Consider the following 24026-nt stretch of genomic DNA (forward strand, 5'->3'; position numbering starts at 1 on the left):
GGATCAGATTTCCAATTCAACCTGTCGATCAAATTCAGATTATAATAACATTATTTTATATTATTAATGAATGATCATTAAATTCTTCACAATAATTAGCTTAAAAGAGAGATTAAAGTTGATTTTAATTTGTTAACAATGTATAACTCTCTCTCTATATATATATATATGTCATGTATAGTATATTGAAAACATTTTAATAATAAAACTTTGTTCAATAACTTGATAGATAAAAAAATAAAGTTAGATTTGATGAAATTATATTAAATTAAATATTAAATACTTCCTCTATTTCTATTATAAGTCTCAATTACTTAATTCATTAGGATTAAGAAAAAAGATTAATTTAATTAATAATAATAATTTTTTTTAAAATTTATAACTTTTTTCAAAATTATTTATGTCATTATTATTCTTATCTCTTTTAATTGTTAGCCAATATATTTTATCTCTTCTTTTAATTAAGAATATTTCTCAGTTAAAAATAATTAATGAAAGAAATATATCATATATTAAATTTTATAAAAAGAATAAATACTATTGTAAACTTTTATTTTATAAAAAAGCATCATTTTAAACTTAAATTTTACAAATAATAATGGAGGAGAGAGTTTAGATTTCCTAAAAAATCTTATATTTTTTTTTGTCACCACCGTGAACTTTAAGGTAAGGTAGCGGATATGATACGAGGAGGAGTTGTTACTCGATCGACAGATATACTCATCATTGTCTTCCCTAGTTAGTACTTAGTAGAAAAAGAGTGAGCAAATTCTTCTAATGGGTCTCTCTCTGTGCCTGTCATTGCCGGTGTTAGAAGAACTGACCTCAGAGATTCTTCTTAGGGTTCCGGTGAGGTCCTTTCTGCGATTCAGATGCGTATGGAATGCCCTAGTCTCCTCCTATCCTCAATTCTTCGCACCTCAACCTCCGATCCAAACATGCGATTGGTCTCTTCCCTATACTGCGAGTCCTGCCAAATCCTATCTTACTCTGTGCAATCAGTGTTCCAAAACCCATCTCAGCCCCAAACATATATCGTTGCTTCACAATGAAGGCCGTTTCCACGTTCTAGGTTCCTGCAATGGCTTAATGTGTTTGTATGGTATTTATAGCCTTGATGTCACATTGTGCAACCCTTCCATCAGATGTCAGATTGATCAGTTCCAGACGATTAGCAATTAGGGTTAGGTCTTCTGCCACTGCAAGCAGTAGTAATATTACTTATCATGGCTTTGGCTACTATCACGTCAATGACATGTACAAATTGTTACTAGTTGTTGAAGTGGAACATCGTCCTCGTCAAACGACTGGGGAACATCTTGACTACTAAAAAAATCGCTTTTTACGAACCTTTGGTGGTGCAAATGCAAATTAATTGTTGGGCAGTGATTAAAAATTTCCCGCGTCATCCCGCTACTTTGCAAGGCAAATTTGTGAGTGTGGAGCTCTTAACTGGATAGCAGCTACTAATGGACCAAGAGGTGCAAGTGATGATGTTCAATGGGTGATTCTATCCCTTGATTTGGCCACGTTGGAATATGCTTAAGTGTTCCTCATGGAGACTGTGATGGTCACAAGATTTGTGGCCGTTCTGTGTTAGGTTTCTCAAGAGACTGTCTTTGACTCTAAGGAAGCTAATTTTGTTGTGTGGCTCATGAAGGAGTAGGGGGTTCAAAGTTCTTGGACTAAATTGATGATCTTCCCTCCCGTTATTCGAGATTCATTGGGGATTATCAATCACATCGAGCAATTGTTTGACCCCTTTTGCATTTCAGAAAATGGCCTTGTTTAATTTGCTGGAATTAGCTACGTCTCAAAGAGTAGTTCCGTATAACTCAAATGATGGTACTTTGGATTTTTCTATTAGGGACGATCCTTGGTTCCATGTGCATATTTATCATGAAAGTTTGGCTCTTACGATCGATGACAAGATTCACAAAGGGTAAAATAAAATTACCAGCCCAAAGTCTGTAGTGGAAGCAGTGCCATTCCCAGCTTCCTGTGGAGAAGAATCACCTCCTCAAATTATTGTTACCAGTTACTAGGCTTTGGTGAGGTGGAAATGTATCCGAGTCATTACATATATATGGAACACTTATTTGTTGATGTTATTTAGACTGTTTAATCCTAGAGTATGTTCTTAGTACAACAAATTCTTGCTACTCTGTTTTGGTGCCAAATCTTTGAGAAAGTTGGTGTTACATTTTAAGATTTAATGTTCACAGCCATGAAGCACTGGACTATGATTTAACAAAAACTAGACGAAGCATCCTGTCGTTGGAGGCTATAAATAGCAACAGATTTTACCTCCTTATATGCTTGCTATCCGTCAGTCAAATAATAGAATTAGAAACAATAAATTAGATCGGAATGAGAAGTTGCGGAAAATAAGTGAGTAATAATAAAAGTCAAACACTTAAATTGGTAAAGATATTTCAATTATTTTAGAAAATACTAGAAATTACTAAAAAAGACTTTATTCACTAAAAAAGCAAACAAATTTTTCAGTTAATAAAAAAAACTAGAAGCTAACCGAAATATCTTGTCCAACATAGCCTAAATAACATTTTTTTAAATACTAGCTTCTAGTTTTTTATGTTTTCTTTCATTTTTATCTTCAATACATTTATTCAATTTTTTTATTATATTTTTCAAATAAATTATGATTTTATTATTTTTCTATCATTTTATATTTTTTAATTACTTCAACGGTTAATTTTATCGAACACTCATAATTTAATAAGTTAATTTTCTAATTTTCAGCTAACTTTTTTTAACCTTCAACTAATTTTTTAACTAATTTTACGGAATATAGCCTATGAATTTTACTAGAGTGACAATTTATACAAAATGTTTATTTACTGCAGTAATAGTGCAGAATTTATGTAGGCTAAGGTAAGTTAGATTTCCTAGGATAGGGCTCAACGCCTCTCGAGCAATAATAACTATCTTTGTGCAGGCAATTGCTTTCTGCGATTCTTGAATTGCTTCCGGAAGCAATAGGGGAAGTGGGGAAAAAAACACACCCTTTGTGTGTTGGTAAAATAACTACATCGCAAACCCAAAATGAGATCCTTTAAAGGTGTACTATGTTAAGACTCTTATTCCTTAAATATGCTTTTGACTTTGGGCAATTCCAGTGTTTGGACCAAAATGATTCATATACAATTGGGCCTAAACCCAATAGGCGCAATCCATAACACATTATATTATTTCAAATGCGTAAATGTTTTAAGATAAGTTGTAATACTCTAAATTTAGTGTAATATTATCTTCACCCGATGAGAAGAAAATGTACCAAATTACTAACTATTAAATCATGAGTAAGGTTTAGTAACGTGAGAACCCATGTTGTGAGAGCATGTATGTCTGTATAATATGGGAAGTCAAAGTTTGATATATTGTAAGATGATGGCATAGACCACTGTAAGGGTCTAGACTCTAGAGGGTAAAGGTCCTGAGTTGTAAACGTTTCAATGGCCAGGATAACGCCTTGTAGCAAAAGCAAATAATGTTAATTGACTTGAAAATTCTAGTGTCTACTTTGCTTGGTGTAGTATATATCTCCCTTGGCCTTGAGGTCCATTCTTTGAGGATGAAATTTAGCTGTATTAAGGTAATACTCCCACGGTGTCATACATCCTTAGCATAATTTGGATTTAATTTGACGATTTTTTTTAATAAAAATGAAAGTAATATAGGACATATAATAATACTGATATTAGAATTAGAATAAAAACAAAACAAAACATTTTCAGATTTCAAATTAAATTTAAAGTGAAATATTTAAGATATATGTTGTGAATTAGAAATTTATTCCTTCTACACATTTTCTTATTACACTATTTAATTTATTATTTTAACATTATACTTCACAAAATTGACAATGATAAATCTTAGATTAATTTTATTTTTCTACTTTTTTTTAATAATTTTATATTAGACAATTTATTTTATTAAATCTCTAAAATCATAGGGAAAGTCTTCATATTTAGCTTAACCAAAAGAAAGTTGATGTAATTTGGTTTAAAAAAAAATGTAAAAAGCTCATGACCGCATTCATCTAATGATTTTAAAGCCAACTACACGAAAGTGAATATCTATAAAATAGATAAATATCCAAAATACATGGGACACACTCGAATTCCTTTGCTTCACGTGGGAGGGAGGGATTAATTTGTCCTTTTACTATTAGAACAAAGATGGAACTAATTTTGAGAGCATATTTAGAAGTCATTATACAATAAGATGAACAGAAAATACATAGAAGTCATATAATCATCAATCATCAATTTTACACACAGGAAATTGAAGATCATTTCTCAATAACGAAATGAACATAAAAGATGCCACAACCAATATGGCTAAACCTACAAACAAAATCTAAAACTCTCCTTTAACACTATGAAAAGGCCTTTGTGACATACCTGCAATTACTCTAAATATGTGCTAAGACTGAATTCTACTGTCAGGAATAAAATTGGAGTAAAATTGTGTTACCTGATTTACAAGCTCTAAATAAAGTTTCCATTTTCAACAATCTACGATGAAGCCAAGCTGTTGAAAGACAGACATTGAAACATTTTTGGTAAAGATATCTATCAACGCGTTGCATAAGCTTTACTTTCTCAAAGCTTGTTGATCAATTGTCTTTTCTCTTTAAACTCTTTTCTGAATATCAAATTCAGATGAATGAGTTCTTAATTCCTCATTTCAAGATCCATATGCATGACCTGCTTTGGTTCATGACTTGGCCAGACCAGAAAGTTTTAAGAATTATCACGTAACGTGGGGAAGCTAACCCCATCCTTCAGATGGCTTACTGCCGTGGGACATAACCATTTCAGCATGTTTGGACCTAAAACCTGATAAATAAACAGATGAATGTTAGGTAAGAAACACCATAAGTACATATGTGCAAACTAATGCCAGTAAAGACCACAGAATAGGGAGAGACCAAAGTAATGTTCTTGTATGCGCCAATGTTGAATGGATGCCGGTAGCTCTGCCCAGACCTCATAGCCAACCATTTTGCACGATTTCCTTCATAATACTGGGAAAAAAGGCACAAAATGACATCTCCAAGAAATAAATAAAGACATGGTATTTTAGTGGAATACATTCAACTGAAAACCCACCTCTATGGTTGTCATGTTATGAAGGATAAGGTAGACATGCCATCCAAAAAGAGTCAAAAGGGTTATGGTCAAGCCCACCACCATTGTTCCATACAAGACCTAAACACCATTCATAAGTCTTATTGTTAGTTTATGATTTAAGACAATTAAGGATTAATAAAAGAACAAGTTACCCAAGGTTTAAGTATGTTTTCTCAACAGAAAACCATGTAAAGTCTCATTCTCTGTCTCTATGTTGCTAATTATAAGTTTATAATTATAACTTAAATAGGGAAAATAAAACCAGGTTGCTTCATCATTTACTTGTGATGAAAATAAGTGTGGTTAGAGAAAGGAGTCTATTGAGAAACCGTTTATTTAATGTGTTTCACTGTCTATCACAGTAGAGAACATATTTGTCATAAATTAAAAGTACTACAAAGAAGTATGTGCAGTGACTCTTCTGTCCTACACAAGTTTGCCGTTTGGATCCATGGGACTGCTGTCCACAAACCAGCGCACACCTTCTAGGATATTGCAACACTAGTGGCAGATTGAGCCATCTCAATACCAGAAAATACTTAAGGTGACCCAAATCCTTAGTCTGAAAATGATCAAAGATGTTTCAATTGATAGATTCCAGCCTCATCTCATCACAGCATGGAATGACAATGACATCAACTCAAACAATTAAATAGATATCCTGAACTTGGGAATTGGGATGAGTATCGATAGAATACGGAATGGTTTGTCTCACTACAAAAAGCATAGCGACACAAGCAGCAAACTAATCTAGATTTCCCATGAGCAACAAATCCAAGTGGTTTCTCCCGATAAACTTCTGCAACCAGACAGGCAATTGATCCTTCAGGTCCTGCACCCACTTCAGGATTTCTGTCGCACAGTCTCTGTACCAGCACCATCAGTCTCCATGGTCTTGCGATTTTCCCTGTGTTGCATCCATCTATCTCTGCAACTCCACTACCTACTGTTACACCTGCTCTTGATGGGTTTCAAGATCTCTATCAGTCACAACTATTGTATCTTATGGTCTCCCACAACCCTTTTCTTGATTGAATCTTGTGTCACTCACTAGATCTAAGAACTCGAATGCCAATTGTTACACTGGCACTGCAAAATTAACGAAAAAAATGGATCTTACTTTATTGAAGAACTGAATTCCAGACTAGACTCAGTGTAAACTGGGCACAGTGCAAATGAAATTCATACAGAAATTCAAGAGACTCAAGACTCTTCTATCTCACCAACAATCTCAGCTAGCCCCCTTTTCCCTAACTGTTAGAATACAAATGTAACTAAATGATTAACAACTTCTCTAACTAATTATTGGGCCAGTTTGGGATCTCTCAGTTGTGGCCCATCCCATTTGCTTCTAATGTAGACCTACTTAATCATTGACTTCATTGGCATGGATCACAAATTTCAGCATCAAAAACTCAATAAATGGAATCAAAAGGGTTAAGAAATATCAAAACAAAAGAGATAAGAATAAAAAGGTTCCAATCCAAGAACCAAGAGAGAACTCTCACTTACCACAAAGGCTAATCTCAAATTTCATCCAAATCTATCTTTACAAAATGTTTAGAGCATCATATTTATATTCCTAACTAAAAAGGTCCATTTGGCACAAGAGCCCAACAAGCTAACCACCTGCTAACTAATAAAACTAAGAAGTCAATTACAAAGTCCCAATAAAAGGCCCAATTAAACCAACAAAAAATTACAGACATAATAGGCCCTTTGTAGCTTCCTAGTCCTCTATCAATTGCTGTTGTTGTAGCTACTACAAAACCCATTATGCAACATACAACATATATATACATACATATATATCAAATATTTTGAAGTAAAAATGTAATTTAAGCAAACTAATGAAGGAAATGCATAAGGGTTCTCTCTCAACTTAAGAAAATGCCTCGACTTATAATTGGAGGACAATGTCATTTAGGATTATTTGCAATTGAACAAACTAGAAGGAGACATGTAATAACATGAATAGAATACAAGTAACTATGAAAAATTCAAGCAGCTGAAATTAACTTAATGATTCAAAAGGCATAAAATGCTTTGAAAGAGTTTGAAGTATGAACCGATAATAGCCTTTAGAAAGGAGAAATACATATGGCCTACAATTTCCTTATATGTCTAACAGGAGCACAAATCTATTGCATATATATCAGAACATTTATAAATTATAACATGCAACTTACATAAAAGATCTTAAGAGAACTTCCTTTAATGGGATCCCAGTCCTTCTGAAATACACAGCTCATAAATATGATCTGCACATTGTAAAAGCTTATGTCAAATAGGAATCCTGTTCACTACAGAACCAGTAGATGCCAGATTGGAAATATACCGTAGAATAAATACTTGCCGTGGTGGCATAGAATACAAAAACAAAGAAAGCCTTATAATTCCAATAACCAACACAGTTATTTATCCACAAGCAGTGATGATCCTACATCATATTTAGCCATCAAATAAAATGGTCAAAATAAATCCTTACTTCAGGAACTCAAATGTGAAATTGAAGCTCAAAGTAACATCAATTGCCGAGACGCAACCGACCTACCATTTTCAGAATACACCTTCTGCAAACTCGACAATGATGGGTCCTGGGAGGCTTGTATGCAAAGCACTTGTCACATTTCTTCTGTTCTGCATTCTGCAACAAGTCAATCAAGGAACTCAGCAGCAAATCAAACAAAATAGATTACATGAAAGAAAACATAACAATATCAACACCTTAATCTGTCATAACTCATAAACACATCAGCAACTTCAGATAATGTAGAAGCAAAACACTTAAATCCTTGGCCATAAAAAATCACAATGCGGGGAGAGCAAAATGCCAGAGAATCTAATCATACAAATCTCAGAATTTGAGTTTGCACCTAACTCGACCCAAAAACTAGCTCATAAAGTGAGAGTTGCCTCCTACACTTATATACACCATGTTAGCCATATCACTAGTCGTCAATGTAGGATCTCCAACAAGAAATATATGTATGTATGTGTGTGTGTGTTGTATAAAGTGCAAACAGCTATAATTTAAGCACCATAAATTATTCAATAACCATGCATAACAGCTAAAATGAAACACCTGCAGCATTGATCCATTGACAATACAGAGAATCTCAGTTCAATTTCCTACTTTGATTCACATAAGGGACACAAGAAGCCACACACTTAAGAACCCAGATCACTTTCCAAAACAGAAAGTGTAAACACTGTGATTGATTAAACACAGACCCATGATAGAGATGTGAAAAAAGATTACATCTTTGGAGAATTCAACATCTGGGGCGTAGGAAGAAGGGACGTGGCCGGGGTCAGTGAGAACGCAAGAGAAAAAAGAGAAGAGGGATAGAGAAGCAAAGAGAGAGAAAAGGAACGCATTCAAAGTGCCAGGGGAACTCTGCAAACCGAGCCAATCTTGGAGGAAGACGAAGATTGAAGAGTAATACACAAAAAGCATCAACAAAAACACTGCCAACACAGGCACTGATAGAAACCTTTTGCCCTTCATCGATATGGATGGAGAATAACAAACCCCTTCTTGTTCTTGCTCCTCGATTTCTTAATTACTACTACTACAGGAGTTTTCTCAAAACAACAACAATAAATTCCTTGGACACAATCTCAACCAAATTCTACATTAATGCATAACATAGTACTAATCGGTGTAAATGTAATTTTTAAGATAAATTATGTTTTGCTATAATTTCGTTTTTTTTATTTTTTCCTTTTATTTTTTATCTTGAATTTTTTAATTCATCCTTAAAATCCCTTTATTTTTATTTGTTTAGTTACGGTTTTACAATTATTAATCACATTTTAACTATAATTAGAACATATATTTCAATCCACTATATAGAAACAATTTTTATATAAAAAATACAAAGAAATAAATTGAGAAAGTGTAGTTCACCAAAAACAAAAATCTGAGAAAGTATAAAATTATAATGAAATAAATATGATTTTTTTTCTAATTTATATGCATTAGATATCTTAAAAAATAAATTCTGACTTTGATTCTTTTAAGATTTTAAAATATTGACTTGATTATTGTATAATAAATTAAATAAGGAGGAAAATTTGTTATTATTTTTTTAATGAATAAATAAGTTTTAAAAGAATTTAGAGTGAACTAGTAAGTAATGTTGACCCGTGGGATCTTAGAGTCGTGTTGGTATCTGCATTTGTATTAAAAAATAGATGTTAAAGATATCTTATTTTAATGTTAAAACTTATACTGCATTTAATATCGACTAATTTATGAAATGAAAAAGGTATCATATATATATTTGAGCTAAATGAGCATAGATTTATTCAATTATCAGGGAAGCTGTTGGAACAGATATACAGTCTCCAGTCATTGGTAAATGATTTATTTTAAAATGCAAAATGCTTTTGATTGTAACAGTAGCTCGATTCTTTTTTTTTTTTTTTGAGGAAAAATACACATTAAAGAATTAATTTTTAAACTTATTTAGTGTGAGTGAGCATTTTTGTTTTTTTTTTGTTTTTTTATCAAACTTCACCTATTCCTATACCGAGATTAAAAAAACATAGAAAAAAAGTTAAAAAAATAAAAAATAAAATAAAAGGAGCGACAAGCTGCAGGTTAACATTTATAAAATTTATTTTTTAAAATTTCAAAGAAATAAATGATAAAAATAAAAAATAACTTTAAAAAATTTCTCTTAAAATAAATTGATTTCTCATCTTTAACTTTAATTATTATAGTTTATGTTTTACCAACTTTCATATTTTTGTGCTCTACAAATTGAGCCAAACGAACCTATTACCAGCATTAGGCTTCGGCAGCCCAAGATGTCAAACAAAGAAGGGCTTGATATTCTCACACTGGTTTACTAAGTCCACCTTTAGTCTTTTGATGATTTTTTACCAAAATACCCCTGAAAAATAGGTTTCCATTGGTAGAGATATACAACGGTAACATATTTTTGTTATACATAATTAATTTATACCCCTTAATATATAACAAAAACATATTTCTTCTGTGTATTTTGTTTTAATACACAACGACCATAGTGCAATTGTAAGGACATTATAGCTCACGGTTTATCAGAAAATTAAAGGCTATGAGCTTCTCCGCAATTGGCACTCACCTTTTTCCTTTGAAAGAGAAAATTATTGTCTATCCTTCTTAGTTATTTGTGTCTATATCATGCTGTAACCTCAAAGTGATGAATTGTTGATAATTTATAAGCGATCAAATGTTAAAGTTGGGCAAGAAGCATTTGGCTTCAAAGAAAATGTCACAACTGGAGTAAGAAAAGGATTATTGGAAATGAAAATCAAAGCTTCCAAAGAAAAAGAATCCTTAATTTTATGCATATATATATATATATATATATATATATATATATATATCTTAGGTAAAGGTGAATTATGAGTGACTTTTATTAGTTTTTAATGGTAGGTAAGTTGACGAAAATCAATGGAGGGTTGGTGCTTTTGACTTTGAGTACCCTTGGTTGGTAACTATGGAGTGGAGAGAGCTACTTTATGGTTGGTAAACTAGGAGAAGCATTAGGCCCTAGCTAGCACTCATATATGGATATTTGCCAGTTACATTAGTTCTTGATTTTCACTGTCTTGTTGCAGATATAGATTGGTAATATTAATCTCATATGCACTTTTAAACATCGTGAATGTGTCACATTCTCTACTTGTAGAGGAACATTGTAAGCTGATAGATTCGCCTTTCTAGTCTTTAATTTCTGTTTACAGCATAAGGAAATGTGTGGAAGCCCATAGGCTTGTAGAGTTGGAAAAACATGATGACTAGGGGATTTGGGTGGATGATACAACCTTGAGAAACTCTTCTAGCTAGCTGCAACTACATGTAAATTGACTAATTTCTGTTCAAACTTTCGGTTAACTTTGATGGAATCAAACATTTAATCTTTAAAAAATAAAACCAAAATAATGTAATACCACATTACAAAATACAGGTTTAAGAAATTTCAAAATATATTTACTAGCTTGTTGCAGGGTTTGAAGGACTACAACCTAGTGATCATCTAACTGTCTAGCATCTTCTTTCATTAAACACTTCACCTTCAAATTTTTTAATTAATTGAGATCTTTGAAGTAACAAGTGCTGCTTTGTAGCTAATTAACTTTATCTTGTTGCTTTCTCATGAAATTTTTCTGTCAATAGGGATGACAAGTAGGTTTGAAACTACTCAAACTCCTCATGCAGCAGTATCCAACAATAGGATGAAGACGTTAACCAATCGGCTTAGATTAATTTCAGCATTAAGATTGAGAATTTGTAGTGGGATTTATCTTTCAACACTTCAGCATCATATCATCCTTTCGATGATAAATATGCTATATATTGCTCTTTCTAATACTAGCATGTTCGCTAAATATATATTGATATGACAGTTTTGCTTAAACAACACTATGCTCTAGTTTAAAAAGCTTAGCTACTAGCCAAACATGATCCCAAGGTTTCATTTAACCCTTTACTGCACAAGAAACAAATCATGTACGTTTTGTTTACCATGCTTCATACAAAGCTGTCTTTTTAACAATGTCCTTTGTGGCTCCAAATAACTTGTACAAGATCATCATATCCACATACCAATGGTCAATTTTGATATCATATAGTTTCCTTTAACCCATTACATTGAAGACACGCACTCAGATTAGGATCATTCTTCAATGTGGGGATATCAGTTCTTCTCTTTGTGGACCTTTACAGTACATAAATATTTGGCTGTTGTTGATAATAGTGAAAATGAGTTAGGTGTAGGACACACAAAAAATTGGTACAGAATCCGAGCACTGCCAACTAGTAAAAGGAGTGGTGAAATTGGGCTTGGCAAAACAATGCAAAGTGAAGGAGGTACAACAGCAGTTGGCACAAGTCTATGAAAAATCTAGGGACCAGAATCACTGCCTATTTAGGGGGACCATATGCGAGATGAACTTTCATTTTCCGTTATTTTTTGCAAATAAAAGATTACCAAAATGAACAGGATGAAAAAGCCAACTGCAAAAGTGGTATCCATTAAGGTAAGATGTATCACAATCAAGTGAGACATGTATAACATCAAGGCATGAAAAGTTGTTTCCTCAGTGAGAAGATGACAATTAACTATGTTTACAGTGTCTGCTGTATTTCTTTTATTTGGTTTTCCATAAGTATTATCGTTCAATTCAGTGTCACTCACTCCTTTAAGACATGACAAAATACTAAATACGGATATCACTCCTAACAAGAATTTTGAATCTTGATTTATCACAATGTATTGTAAAATTTTCTTTAACATCATTTTTCTTGAAAATTTTCCTTAAGATTATTACTTAGCTTTAATATTTGGATCTCAGATGATTCGTGTTTACATCAAAATAACCAAAATGATCAATGTAATTTGACAATAAGAAATTAATTATCGTGCATTTAATTATTAAAGACTAATTCGATGTTAATTATATACTACTTTTAAACAAATAAATTAGTGTTCCACAAATCTACAATATTGACCAACTTGGATTATTTTAACTTTAACTATATTAATGAATAGTGTATAGTATTGTGTTCCCTTCATGTTGTGTTGTTATGTTCAAGGAATTTGGTTATATATATATATATATAGAATAGAAAATTTTAAAGCATTTCAATATTTGAAGTACTATGTTTTTTTTTTTTTTGAAGTATTATGTTATGTGTGGCACGATGTCAACATGAGAATAAATATTGATATAATGCATGATGAGTGGACATTAAAAAATAGAAATGAAAATATTTGCAAAAACAAAATTACAGAGGCATGTAAAGTTCTTGTGATACAGGTCGATCGAGCTTATTGTGTGTACTTCGGAGGACCAGCAGTAACCCAAAATGCTTTGGTCAAATAAAGAGGTTAGTTTCTGAAATTATTATTGAATTGCACTTTTATGCACAATTTAAATCATGGAAAGGTAGAACATACTTTTGAAGTGACCACCAAACCCCCTTATTATCAAGAACATTTCAAAAGTAACGAAAACACATTATCCCGTTCTCTTGTCGTTTTTTTCAATTTTTATTCACTTTTGATTGCTATCCTCCTTTTCCCTTCAACTTCCAAAAATATCCTACGACTAAATATTCTGCCATTACCACCTTCAGCTAATTAAAAAAAATAAAAATTCTATAATTACCATATTCAAGGACATTTTACAATTTGCACCCTTAGTAATACTCAATTCGATTTCTGAAAAAAATTGTTGCAAACCTAGGGAATAAAATACTGATCATAACATATATAGTCTACTGCTTTTATAAAGTTCTACTAGCAAAACTATGTTAATGAATTACCAAATTGCATCGGTAAAGTAATTGAAGTGTTCAATAGATATTCTTGTTAATCTATCAAAGTCAAGTGTTTATTATTGGATAAGATACCCAAATTACGTCAAAGCTGAAGAGTCTATTACCTGCTCTCCCTAAATAATAATGATAATAATAATAATTTTTAATATTTTATAAAAAAATATAATTTTTGTTTCAAATGTGTAACTTCTTTAATAGTTTGATTACCTTCTATTTATAAGATTAAGCAGTAAGTTTTATCTTCATCCTTTTTAGCTCTTCATTGTTAACCTCTGGGTCGCTTTTATTTTCTTTAAAGTTAAACTCAAAGAAATTAAATAAGATTATTTAAAGAACTACAAAAAAAATATAAAAAATTACAAAAGATAATGTCATATATTACTCTCTTCATAAAAATAAAAAAAAGGATAATAGTGAAATTTAATTAGCCCCAAATTAATGATTCCATTCTTGAACCAATGGTTCTTTCATTAGACTATAAGCTTTTTTGTGGACCTTCAAAAGTGAGAATGATTCGTATACCTTCTTTTTTAGTTGTCAATATCATAAAACAGCTCTGTTACTAATTACACTTGACATGGCTTGTGATATGCACTCATGATTGGGGATATTCTTTCAGACACTTACTTAACACACAACAATGGGTCTCCCCCATTGTCAGGGTGACTACATTTTCTGCACATGACAAAAACAAAATGGGTGACCAATAAATGATAATTAAGCATTGAAGAGAAAGAGAGAGAGAAACTATTTGATATTATTTGAAAAATTGAAATTAGTAATTAAAATTGTTTTTAAACCTAAATTTGAGTGACCCTAGAATATTAGTAATGGAAATAATTTCTTGTACCAAATTTAGTCACTACTTTATTAGTTTTAGTAGTGATTAATGATTTTTATAGACTATCTTTTATAAACCAAGATTGTGAAGAATTATGATTGCATTATTGCGTTTTGATTATAGTTAGGATTAAAGAGATATGAAGTCATATTATGAAGTACCACAACCATAGGAAATTTCTGTTAGCCATAGGAAAGAATGTCTTGTTCTAAGAATAAAAATATTGTTTTGGATGTTAGATTCTAACATACTTTGGTGCAACCTGATTACAACTTTGTTTCTTAAGGTGGTGGAAAGACATTGCTCATTAGAGGTATAGAGTGGAGAATTCAAGGATAATTGGTTTTTAAGTTTTGTGCCATGAATAATAGGGGATGAGGGTTAATTATACTTCTTTCTGGTAATCAGATGGTTTGTTAATAGATAGGTTTAGTAAATTATTCTCGGTGGTGGCAGACAGTAAAAGCGACTTACTTAGTGATGTAGATGGATGGGAGGAGAGAAAGTGGCATGGAGATGGAAGTGAAAATTAAAAAGAGATAACTTATATAATGGGAGGAGGACATGCTTTGCAAAATCTACTAAGTGAAAAGCAAATAAAAAGAGGGGAGAGAATGATAGATGGGTTTAAACGGTGCAAATAAGTGGTGTTCACTCAGTAAAATCCACATATATACAAGATGTTGATGACTCCTTTTACAGCTCACGACGATACATTTTTTTTAAAGGGTTGCCAATATCAAATACTTTGTGCAAAGGATATCACTTGAAAGAACAATCAACGATGCATTAATTCTTTGAACATATATGACTTATTCTCTAAGGCTTTGGAATTTGGATGTACGATCTAAGGTGGTGGGATATTTCCTTGACTTTACATTGTGACTGCAAAACTAACTTCTTTCAGTTTGCCCTATTTCTTTATAACTCAGTGGATAAAGCACTAAGATTAATGGTTTGATATGTCGTCATATGAGTAATTATTTGTACAATTCGATGTTATATTGATATTAATTATTTATTTTGAAATATACACTATAAAATATATTTTAATTTTAGTTTTATATTTCTTTAATAGTATGATTTAACTATTTATAATGTTAATATTGTTATATGGATTGATTGATCCCAGTCATATATTAATTATGGAATTTTAATTAGGATTTGCTAACTTGTATCCTCAAGACGGCAGTTAAGAAATTAATAAATGGAAAAAATTATTATTAAATTGTATTGGAAATCATGTAGAAATTTTACTTTTTATTCCTTAAATCATGTTTTAAGAACACTAATTAATATTTTTTTAATCAAGTTAAATTTGAGTCAAAATCAATAATTTTACGAATCTTTCTTATATAAAAAAAAATACACTAAAGTTGGTCATCTTGGATGAACACTAACAATTTCGGTGATGCGTTTTTTTTTTCCTCCAAATCTACGCGTAAGGAGGACAAAAGTACCGCCATACCAAACTAGTTGTGATTCCAACTTACTATCATCGAAAAACATCTTTGGTCACAAGGTATAGTATAGAATCATTATAAGGAAATAGTGGTACCAAAAATCATTATGATCGTTTAATATTTTAGGAAAATATTTTAAATTAAACGTCATTATAAGATAATAAAAACCTATCTCCATTAATTTTAGGATTTATTTTCAAAATGTGTATACACAAAAGGATTAGCAAATAAAAGTACTAATGCTCCAACCAGTCCATAAATTAAAAGATAAAAGTAAGAAATAAAAATAATTTCACACACTCACAATTTTTTATGTTAAAAAACAATATATAATAAAATTGATTATTTTAATGGGTGACAACCAAAAACTAATAGTTCTTTGGAAACTTTCGTTGCACCCTTCGTTTTACATGGTGGGACATGAAGTGGCACTAAGGCTGTGTACATAGCATCATCAACCAGACATCAGTCCTTAATTGTTTATGTCATTACATTACCACCTTCCTTCAATTCTCATTGTATAAACATATTGGTTTAGAAATTAAGTTATAGTTGCCTTTCCTAACTTATGTTTAGATTAATAATAACCAAAAAAGAAAAAAAAAATGCAGTACAGTTAGTGCTCCACAAAGCAGGTCTATGCAAAAGTATACACATTGAGTTCTGCAGCTGCAGTTATATATGGAGAACCAATCCCTACAACCACAGATCTCAATAGATTTCAGGCACAGCCATAATTATATATCCTTATAATGGATATAAGTAACACGTACTTGGACTTTCAATTGAACAAAGATTAAAGTGAAGTCTACTCACCAGCACGTACTGCACGTAAAAGCATTAAATAGTTTATATATTCCCTGCAAACTCTGTATATGTGGCTGTTCAAAGTGTAATGTATCATCCAGCTGGAATTTGGTACTGAAAGCCAGAAGAGGTAGAACAAGATACAATTGATACAAGAGAATTATAAGATTAAATAAAATGAAAGAAGAGATTGTGGATTTTACTTTCTCTCAAAACCAACGAATAATAAACATTTACCTTTTTTTTAAAAAAAAACTACACCTTCAAAGCAAGAAAATTAAGATGAATGGGAAGCATCTTCTATTTAGAAGGGGTAATTTTGCTCTCAATTAGATATGAACATTAATTATAATCCCTATAGTTATTTTTCTGAATATTTAATATAAATTGCATATTTAGGATTTTAATTCAAAATCATTGATTAAATTCAAACAATTCTAGGTTATTCTTGCATTTGTTGGTAGATGTAATAAGGCATTCTAGTTGTTAATTAATGTAGATAAATTAATGGATGAAGATGGCTGAATCATTATTTTCCATTTTAACAAAAGATGTGAAACTAATTTGCACATGTATCTGTGTCAGAGAAAGGTTGTTTATCCGATGATGAACTTGCAGGGAGTATGGTCATCAAGTTAAAGAAACCGAAATGCAAGATAGATACTAACCAAAATTGTGAATAATGTTTTTGAATCTTATATACAAAATTAACAAATCTGCAGCTCAGAAAATTATTAGGTACATAATTTTGTTTTCTATAATGATAGAAAGCATGTACAAATTGCATTAACATTTTGCTTTCATATCTTATTAAAACCCTAAGAATTGAACCAGGACACCATCAGATCAACGAAATTTAAGAACACTTTATTTCAACACACACACACATGTATAGTAATATAATTCACTTTCTTATACCAGCTTCCTGGGAAAACTGACAGATAACTTTCAAGTTTCAACAAAAAAAAAATTATGAACTCAAATATATATCAATAAGGATATTAATTAGAATCTTACCTTGCAGACATGAAAGTCTATCAAGAACTACAGACCATTTTTTTTCTGTGGATGAAGATCTCTCTATATTGGAAAGAAGCCCGTGAATCGTCTATTGCTGATGCAGCATCATCAAGATTCTCAGCACCTAAACACTCCCCCAAGGAGGTGGAATCTGTGTGTGAATCTTGATGCTGCTGCACCTGCAAACAACGACTATATACAAATCCTAGTAGCTGCTGCAATTTCCTTTCTTAGCTTGAGCTATGATCGAATTGATTCAGTGAAAAGAACAAGATTACCATGAACCCTCAACCATGGTGCCTTGCTATATATACGACAGATATATATAACAGAATATAAGTGAACAACTTAGGGAACCCTAACAGAATATACGGTTCCTACAGGCTGCAGATTCAATATATACACACACGCACGCACAAAGAGAGAGAGATTTAAAAAGGATTTGAAGAGTAGCAAAGCAGTACTAGTAAACTATAAAAAGAGGGAAAATATATAATCTAGGGAAGGGGAAGCAAGCAATTAAAATACACAAACAGATTAAATTAAAGCTGAACAACCTTTAATTGGTGGAGATTAATCATGGGTTTTGTGTGTTTCTATTTTTTGGTGGTGATTTGGTGTATACATGGTTACATGTTCATATTGTATATGCGTGTGTATATAATACAAATAACACTATCTAATTATATGTGGTCTTGGATTAGAACAAGAGTGGATGGATGGATTTGTATTTTGTGTTTCTGAATAATGGATGTGTAATTTGGTGGCACTAATGATAGCTTTTTGAGTAAGGGTTGGGTTGGGACACAACCTTGGGTTCCATTTAATAAACTGATCCAACAACAACGAAAAAAAAAGACAGGGAAGAAAGAAAGAAAAAAGAAGAGGAAGAGAGACACCACACCATCATGGTGTGGCTGAAGAAAAGATTATAAAAAAAGCAGCCATGTAGGTCAAGATCCAGTTGCAGTTGGATCTGCTGTATATATAAACGTAGAGAGAGAAGGTTGAGAAGGTTTTTTTTTAGGTTGTCACAGACACAAAACACACGCGATGTTATATGCTGTGTACCAACGACTTTACTATCTGTCAAGAGAAGAAAGATGACAGTTTTCCTTTTTCTTTTTTAAATTATTAATTGTTGTTAGCAAACTCTCAATCATTATATTTTTAGTACATTGTTTGTATGATAATTTTCTAGAGTTTAAATTTTATACGATTAATTAGAAGTTACCTTAAAGTAATTACTTCAATGGTCAAGTATTTTAAAAATTATTTTTTATATACTATCAGGATAAAAAGGTTTACATTATTAATTAATTATAAAACTCATCAATTTCCTCGTACATAAAAAATTATAATTAGAAGAGAGTACACTGTAATATATTCTAATTGGATTTATTTTTTTATAACATTTTATATGATATGGGTTTTTTCTCAATCTCTAGCAATCACATTACTTATTTTATTGCATGTATTCTGTACTTTTTATTCTTTTCTTGTTATCTCTTTCATAATTGAAAACAAAAATGTAAGAATTTATTATGTAAAAATGATTGAGTTTAATTCTGATATATTATTAAAATAATTTTTTATATTGTTAAGTAATTAAAATTATAAATATAATTTTTAAAATGATTATTATAAAAGTTAAAAAAAAGTAATCATATAAATGACAATATTTAAATTAAATTCAAAAACATTTTCTCTTATATTTTTATTAGTTAAGGTAGATTCAGTTATTCAAACTCTTCAGTACTCAGATTCTTCAAGGTGGAACGAAACTCATTATCAATAAAAGTCATCAACTTTGAAAGATGCATGATTTATATTTTTTTATTATTATATATTATTGGTATGAAATATTTATTAATTTTATTTATCAAAAAATTCAATTGTTATAATTTATTAATTAATGATATTATTATTTTTTTAATTTTCCTTCTCTTACCTATAAATAATAAGTCTGTAAAAATTAAAAAAAATTGATAAATTATAAATATATATATATATATATATATATATATATATATATAATCTACTTGTATAATATTTTATACATAAGAAAGATTTTTTTATAAAAAAAAATAAGATAAGATGAAAATTATGATAAAAGAAATAAAATAATATAAAATATTATAAGAATAATAAAATGTTAATGTAAACAATCAGTTCTTAATTATTTTTATTTTATTAATGAAAATAAAAAATAATATTAAAAAAATATAATACTCAATTATTTATCCTGACCAATTAACTGAATTTAGTTAATTTAGCTTCTTACGAATGAGAAATCTTGCTGTTGCTCCTGCTCTCCTTTTCAAACATCTCTGCCCCACGTGAAGAAGGTACGGAAAATCATTTAAAAAAAATGGGCACGACAACAACTAACGGAAAACAAAAGGAGCCAAATGTTACACATACACAAATTATTAAAAATAAAAGTAAAAGTACCCATGTGAAATATGGGTTTTATATTTATCAGTACATTATTTTTTAAAGTTAGAGTAATAGAAAAACCTTTTTTTTATTTTTTTATCCAATAACATGTTGCACCTGCACCATAGAACAATTCTTTTATATTTGTATCTAATAACATGTTACCTATAATTAGAACAATATTAGACTTCTTAAATAATAATTATAATATTTTATTTTTTGCAATAATTTAATAAATATATAATTAAATGATAATTCAAAGGAATTTACATTAAATATGCATTAGAGTTAAATTATATTATACTATACTTTCAATTTATATAAAACATTATTATTACTAAAAAAATATCATTTTTTGAAATAATGTGTATTTTTATATTTATTATTTTCTTAATTTAAGTAATTTTACGCTATTAATAAAGCATATTAACATGTGTTTTTTTAATAAAATGGGTGTGTAGGATAAAAGGTAAAAACTAATCTTAGTTATAAATCATAAGTGTCCATGATTTATTTTATTTAAATATAATCATAACTATTTATGTAATTATACGTCTAAGATTAACTTCTCACACATTCACCTTATAAACTTTCTAGATATATCATAAAACTCAACATCATTTTTTTACATGAACTTATTTCATTCCGTTCAAAATCGTAGAATAAATACAGGCTGAAATATAATCCAAAGTGTGATGGCTAACAAAACATTGTGACGTCCTAACAATATGAGTGCCATAATTAACTTGCTTTCAAATAAAATTAACCGAATAGTTTTGATAATAAAACTTAATAGCATCATACAATTCAATAACTTTATATAATAAGTGATTTCAATCAATTCAACTATTGAAATCAGAAAATCGCAAAACGAAAAAAAAGTTGTCTCATATATAGCGAAATTTAATTAAAAACAGTTGTCTTGACAATCACTACAGATTTTTCTTAGTGTTGTTTATGCATAGTAAAACCATTGCATAAAGAACAGGTAACACCTCATACTGCTACTGCTCAAAACAGTTGTCAAAAGAAAAGACTTTTTTTCAGACCACATTTTTTAGATGTTGCCCTAGAATAAAAACATGTTGTAATATAACTGATATTAAAGTTAAATATTATAGTAATCAAACTTATGTAATACTAATAACTGGAAACTATATAATGGATAGAATTTAATTCATTTAAAGTGGCAAGATACATAAAATGAGAAGGTGACAACTTATTCACCACAATTTAAAATAAGTTATGTTAATTATATACTTTAAATTAATGATGAACAAAATCTCACTTTCTCGTTTTATTTTATTTTATAACTTTAGAAGAAACAAATATCTAATCCAGAGATGTGCGGAAATTTATGTTCATGATATATCAAAACAAAACCCATTATTAATAGACCTCTTTGTGAGCATCTCTTAGAAAATTATAAAACTAAGCAAAATGAAAAACAAAAACAAAGTAAAATAAAATAAAGATTTATTACTTCCATGCATATTAATATATTGCTTACTTATAATAATGTATGTTTTTTTACAATAACCATAGGGGTAACAAAATTAGAATTTAAGATCATGTCTACATAGGCCGAATCTACATTGCAGTGAAGGTGTGCAAGTATATCTCCTCATTTTTTTAAAAATCATATGTAAAAAAAAATTAACAGAAAATTACAAATAAAATCTTATATTTTTTTTATTTTATCTAACGCTCTCCTCTAATTTTATGTATTTATACCCACTAACTTCAACTTTTATAACTTGTCCCACTGACTTTGACTTTAGGGTCTTAGCTAGATACGTCAGTGCTTGTGTAAACTATCCAAATCTCCCATTATTAGATCAATTTTAAAAGGTTAATAATGTATAATCTTAAATAACATGATAAACGCGTCACTTAACTTTTACTTCAATTCTAACATGTTGAAATCATTTATTAAAAACAAAACAATGAATTATAAGGGAAAAAGAAAAGATAAAAAATATTAAAACATTTTATTTATTTTCAATATCTCCCTGAACCTGATGCAAAGTTATCTCCAGGAAGTGGTTTTTGGCTAAAACAAGGCCATTGTTTTTTTGTCTGATTGGTGTTCAAACCTCGCTTTATATGTAATATTGCTTGTGCCCTTAGAGAATTTTTCAGTTTATGATTTTTCTGTTATCTTTATATAGTTATGTTATTTCAAGTGCAGTTTATGTTGGATCATTTGAAATTCATTCTATGACCAGAACAATGTAGTGTAAGGTTTGTACATGGGTTGAGTACCCTTGTACTTACTACCAATAAAATAACTTTTTGTACACAGGAACTTGACTTTCATAAACGGAGTGGAATCTGAATGGAGAGCAGATTAATTTTTAAAGAAAATTTTTTCTGCTGGTTAGCTAGCCATAATTTGTTATTTGTTTTCAAGTATGAATGCTCGGGCCTCAAGAACATTATATTAATTTTTAAGGGAGATTTTAATTTTATGTCTTCTCTTGGTGTATTGGACCAGGAATCAACCAGTGTTTATATCCTATTTGTGGCCACTTAATATGGTTCTCTGCCACCAATAATAATTTTCCCTGTTTCTATGCATTTCTTGTTAGGAAAGTTAGTGTGTTCACATAGGAAGATTACAAATTTAATAATGCCGACAAACATTAGATGAATTGCAGCATTTCTTTCAAGATAATTGTTTTTTTATTCACTATTGTTAGTTGCACATCACATACGAACGTGATGAGGTTTACCTTGGAGAGGTTTTATTTTGGCAATGAGAATTGACTCAAAGTAGACTCATACATCTCAAATTTGATTTTTGTTGGTTGTCTTTTATTATTCGTAAGTAATATTGTAAGCTTTTTGTTAATACTTTATTATAACATGATCAAACATTAAAATAAAGCAATATTCCCCCTGCTTAAACTTTTTATTCCAGCAACAAAAAAAATAACGAAAGAGACCCTATAATATCATTTTTAACTTATTATCACTGTGATATATAATCATTATAAATTGTACACTACTGTTACCGTTTTGTCATTTCTATTGATATTGTCCTATATAAATATAAAATTAAATAGGTGTAGATTAACAAATCTATATCGCTCCCCTCCCCAAATCATTGTTTCCTCTCGTCAGCATTACAATTGCTACCATCTTATACGCAATAACATGGCCACACATGCTAACATTGTTGGGTACATGACATGTCCCACATGGTGATTGCATCAATAAAAGGCCATTCCATCACTTAAATTAATATAACTGCAATGCCTTACTTTTAGTATGAAGATATCCAAACAGAGGGGGGGAAATCTGAAAAGTAAAAGTATGTATATATATTTTGACTAAAAACCGTAAGTATATTTTTGTGTACCAACATATCCTTTATGCTTATATATATATATATATATATATATATATATAATGGAAATTTATAAGTTTTATATGTTAATATAGATATTATTATGAGTTTATATGATGATTAAAGTATCAATGATATAACTTAATTTCCTACATTAATAGAATTATCGGTTGATTACACAAAGATATACATCATCAATTTCTTATATATTAGTTAACATAATTGTATTAGTGATTATATTTAGCTTTTGGTATAGACAATTGATGTTTACCATAAATATAGATAGTATAGTTAGTTATTATAAACTCATAATATTTATACAAACAGATTAATTCTTCATTAAAATGGTTATATATAGAACTTACAGAGAAACAAACTTAATTTTTTTCTAAGGATGTATGAACTTATTCTTTGTTATAGAACTTTTTTTTATTGACAATAAAGAAAAAAAAGGTTGAAGTATAACCAAATCAAATCGTATATATATACAATTCTACGTACCAAACTATTATGACGTTTTTATTACTTTTGATTATTTGGATTAATTGTTATTTTTCACTAAATATTTCTAGTAAAAAAACTAAATTTTACCAACTAATTAGAT

The 24026-nt window shown here is 30.0% G+C and overlaps 1 protein-coding gene and 1 non-coding gene across 3 annotated transcripts; both read right to left on the reverse strand.

Moving 5' to 3' along the window:
* Positions 1-4249: 4249 nt before the first annotated feature.
* On the reverse strand, positions 4250-8787 carry LOC100776382 (probable protein S-acyltransferase 15). Of its 2 annotated transcripts, XM_003556195.4 has the most exons (7): positions 8422-8786; positions 7714-7806; positions 7498-7599; positions 7349-7420; positions 5139-5237; positions 4958-5053; positions 4250-4865 (listed from the first exon to the last, which is right to left on the reverse strand). In XM_003556195.4, the coding sequence occupies exons 1-7, from the start codon at positions 8668-8670 to the stop codon at positions 4770-4772; spliced, it is 807 nt and encodes a 268-aa protein (XP_003556243.1). In that variant the 5' UTR covers positions 8671-8786; the 3' UTR covers positions 4250-4769. The 2 variants fall into 2 exon arrangements, with proteins under 2 accessions (XP_003556243.1, XP_014628546.1); XM_014773060.2 differs by lacking the exon at positions 7498-7599 and having other exon boundaries at positions 8422-8787.
* An 8937-nt stretch (positions 8788-17724) lies between these two features.
* Positions 17725-17814, reverse strand: MIR172J (microRNA MIR172j). The gene has a single exon (NR_048887.1). It is a non-coding gene; the product is annotated as a microRNA MIR172j (primary transcript).
* Between the last annotated feature and the right edge of the window lie 6212 nt (positions 17815-24026).

This window comes from Glycine max, chromosome 20, assembly GCF_000004515.6.
Source record: "Glycine max cultivar Williams 82 chromosome 20, Glycine_max_v4.0, whole genome shotgun sequence".
Taxonomy (NCBI): domain Eukaryota; kingdom Viridiplantae; phylum Streptophyta; class Magnoliopsida; order Fabales; family Fabaceae; genus Glycine; species Glycine max.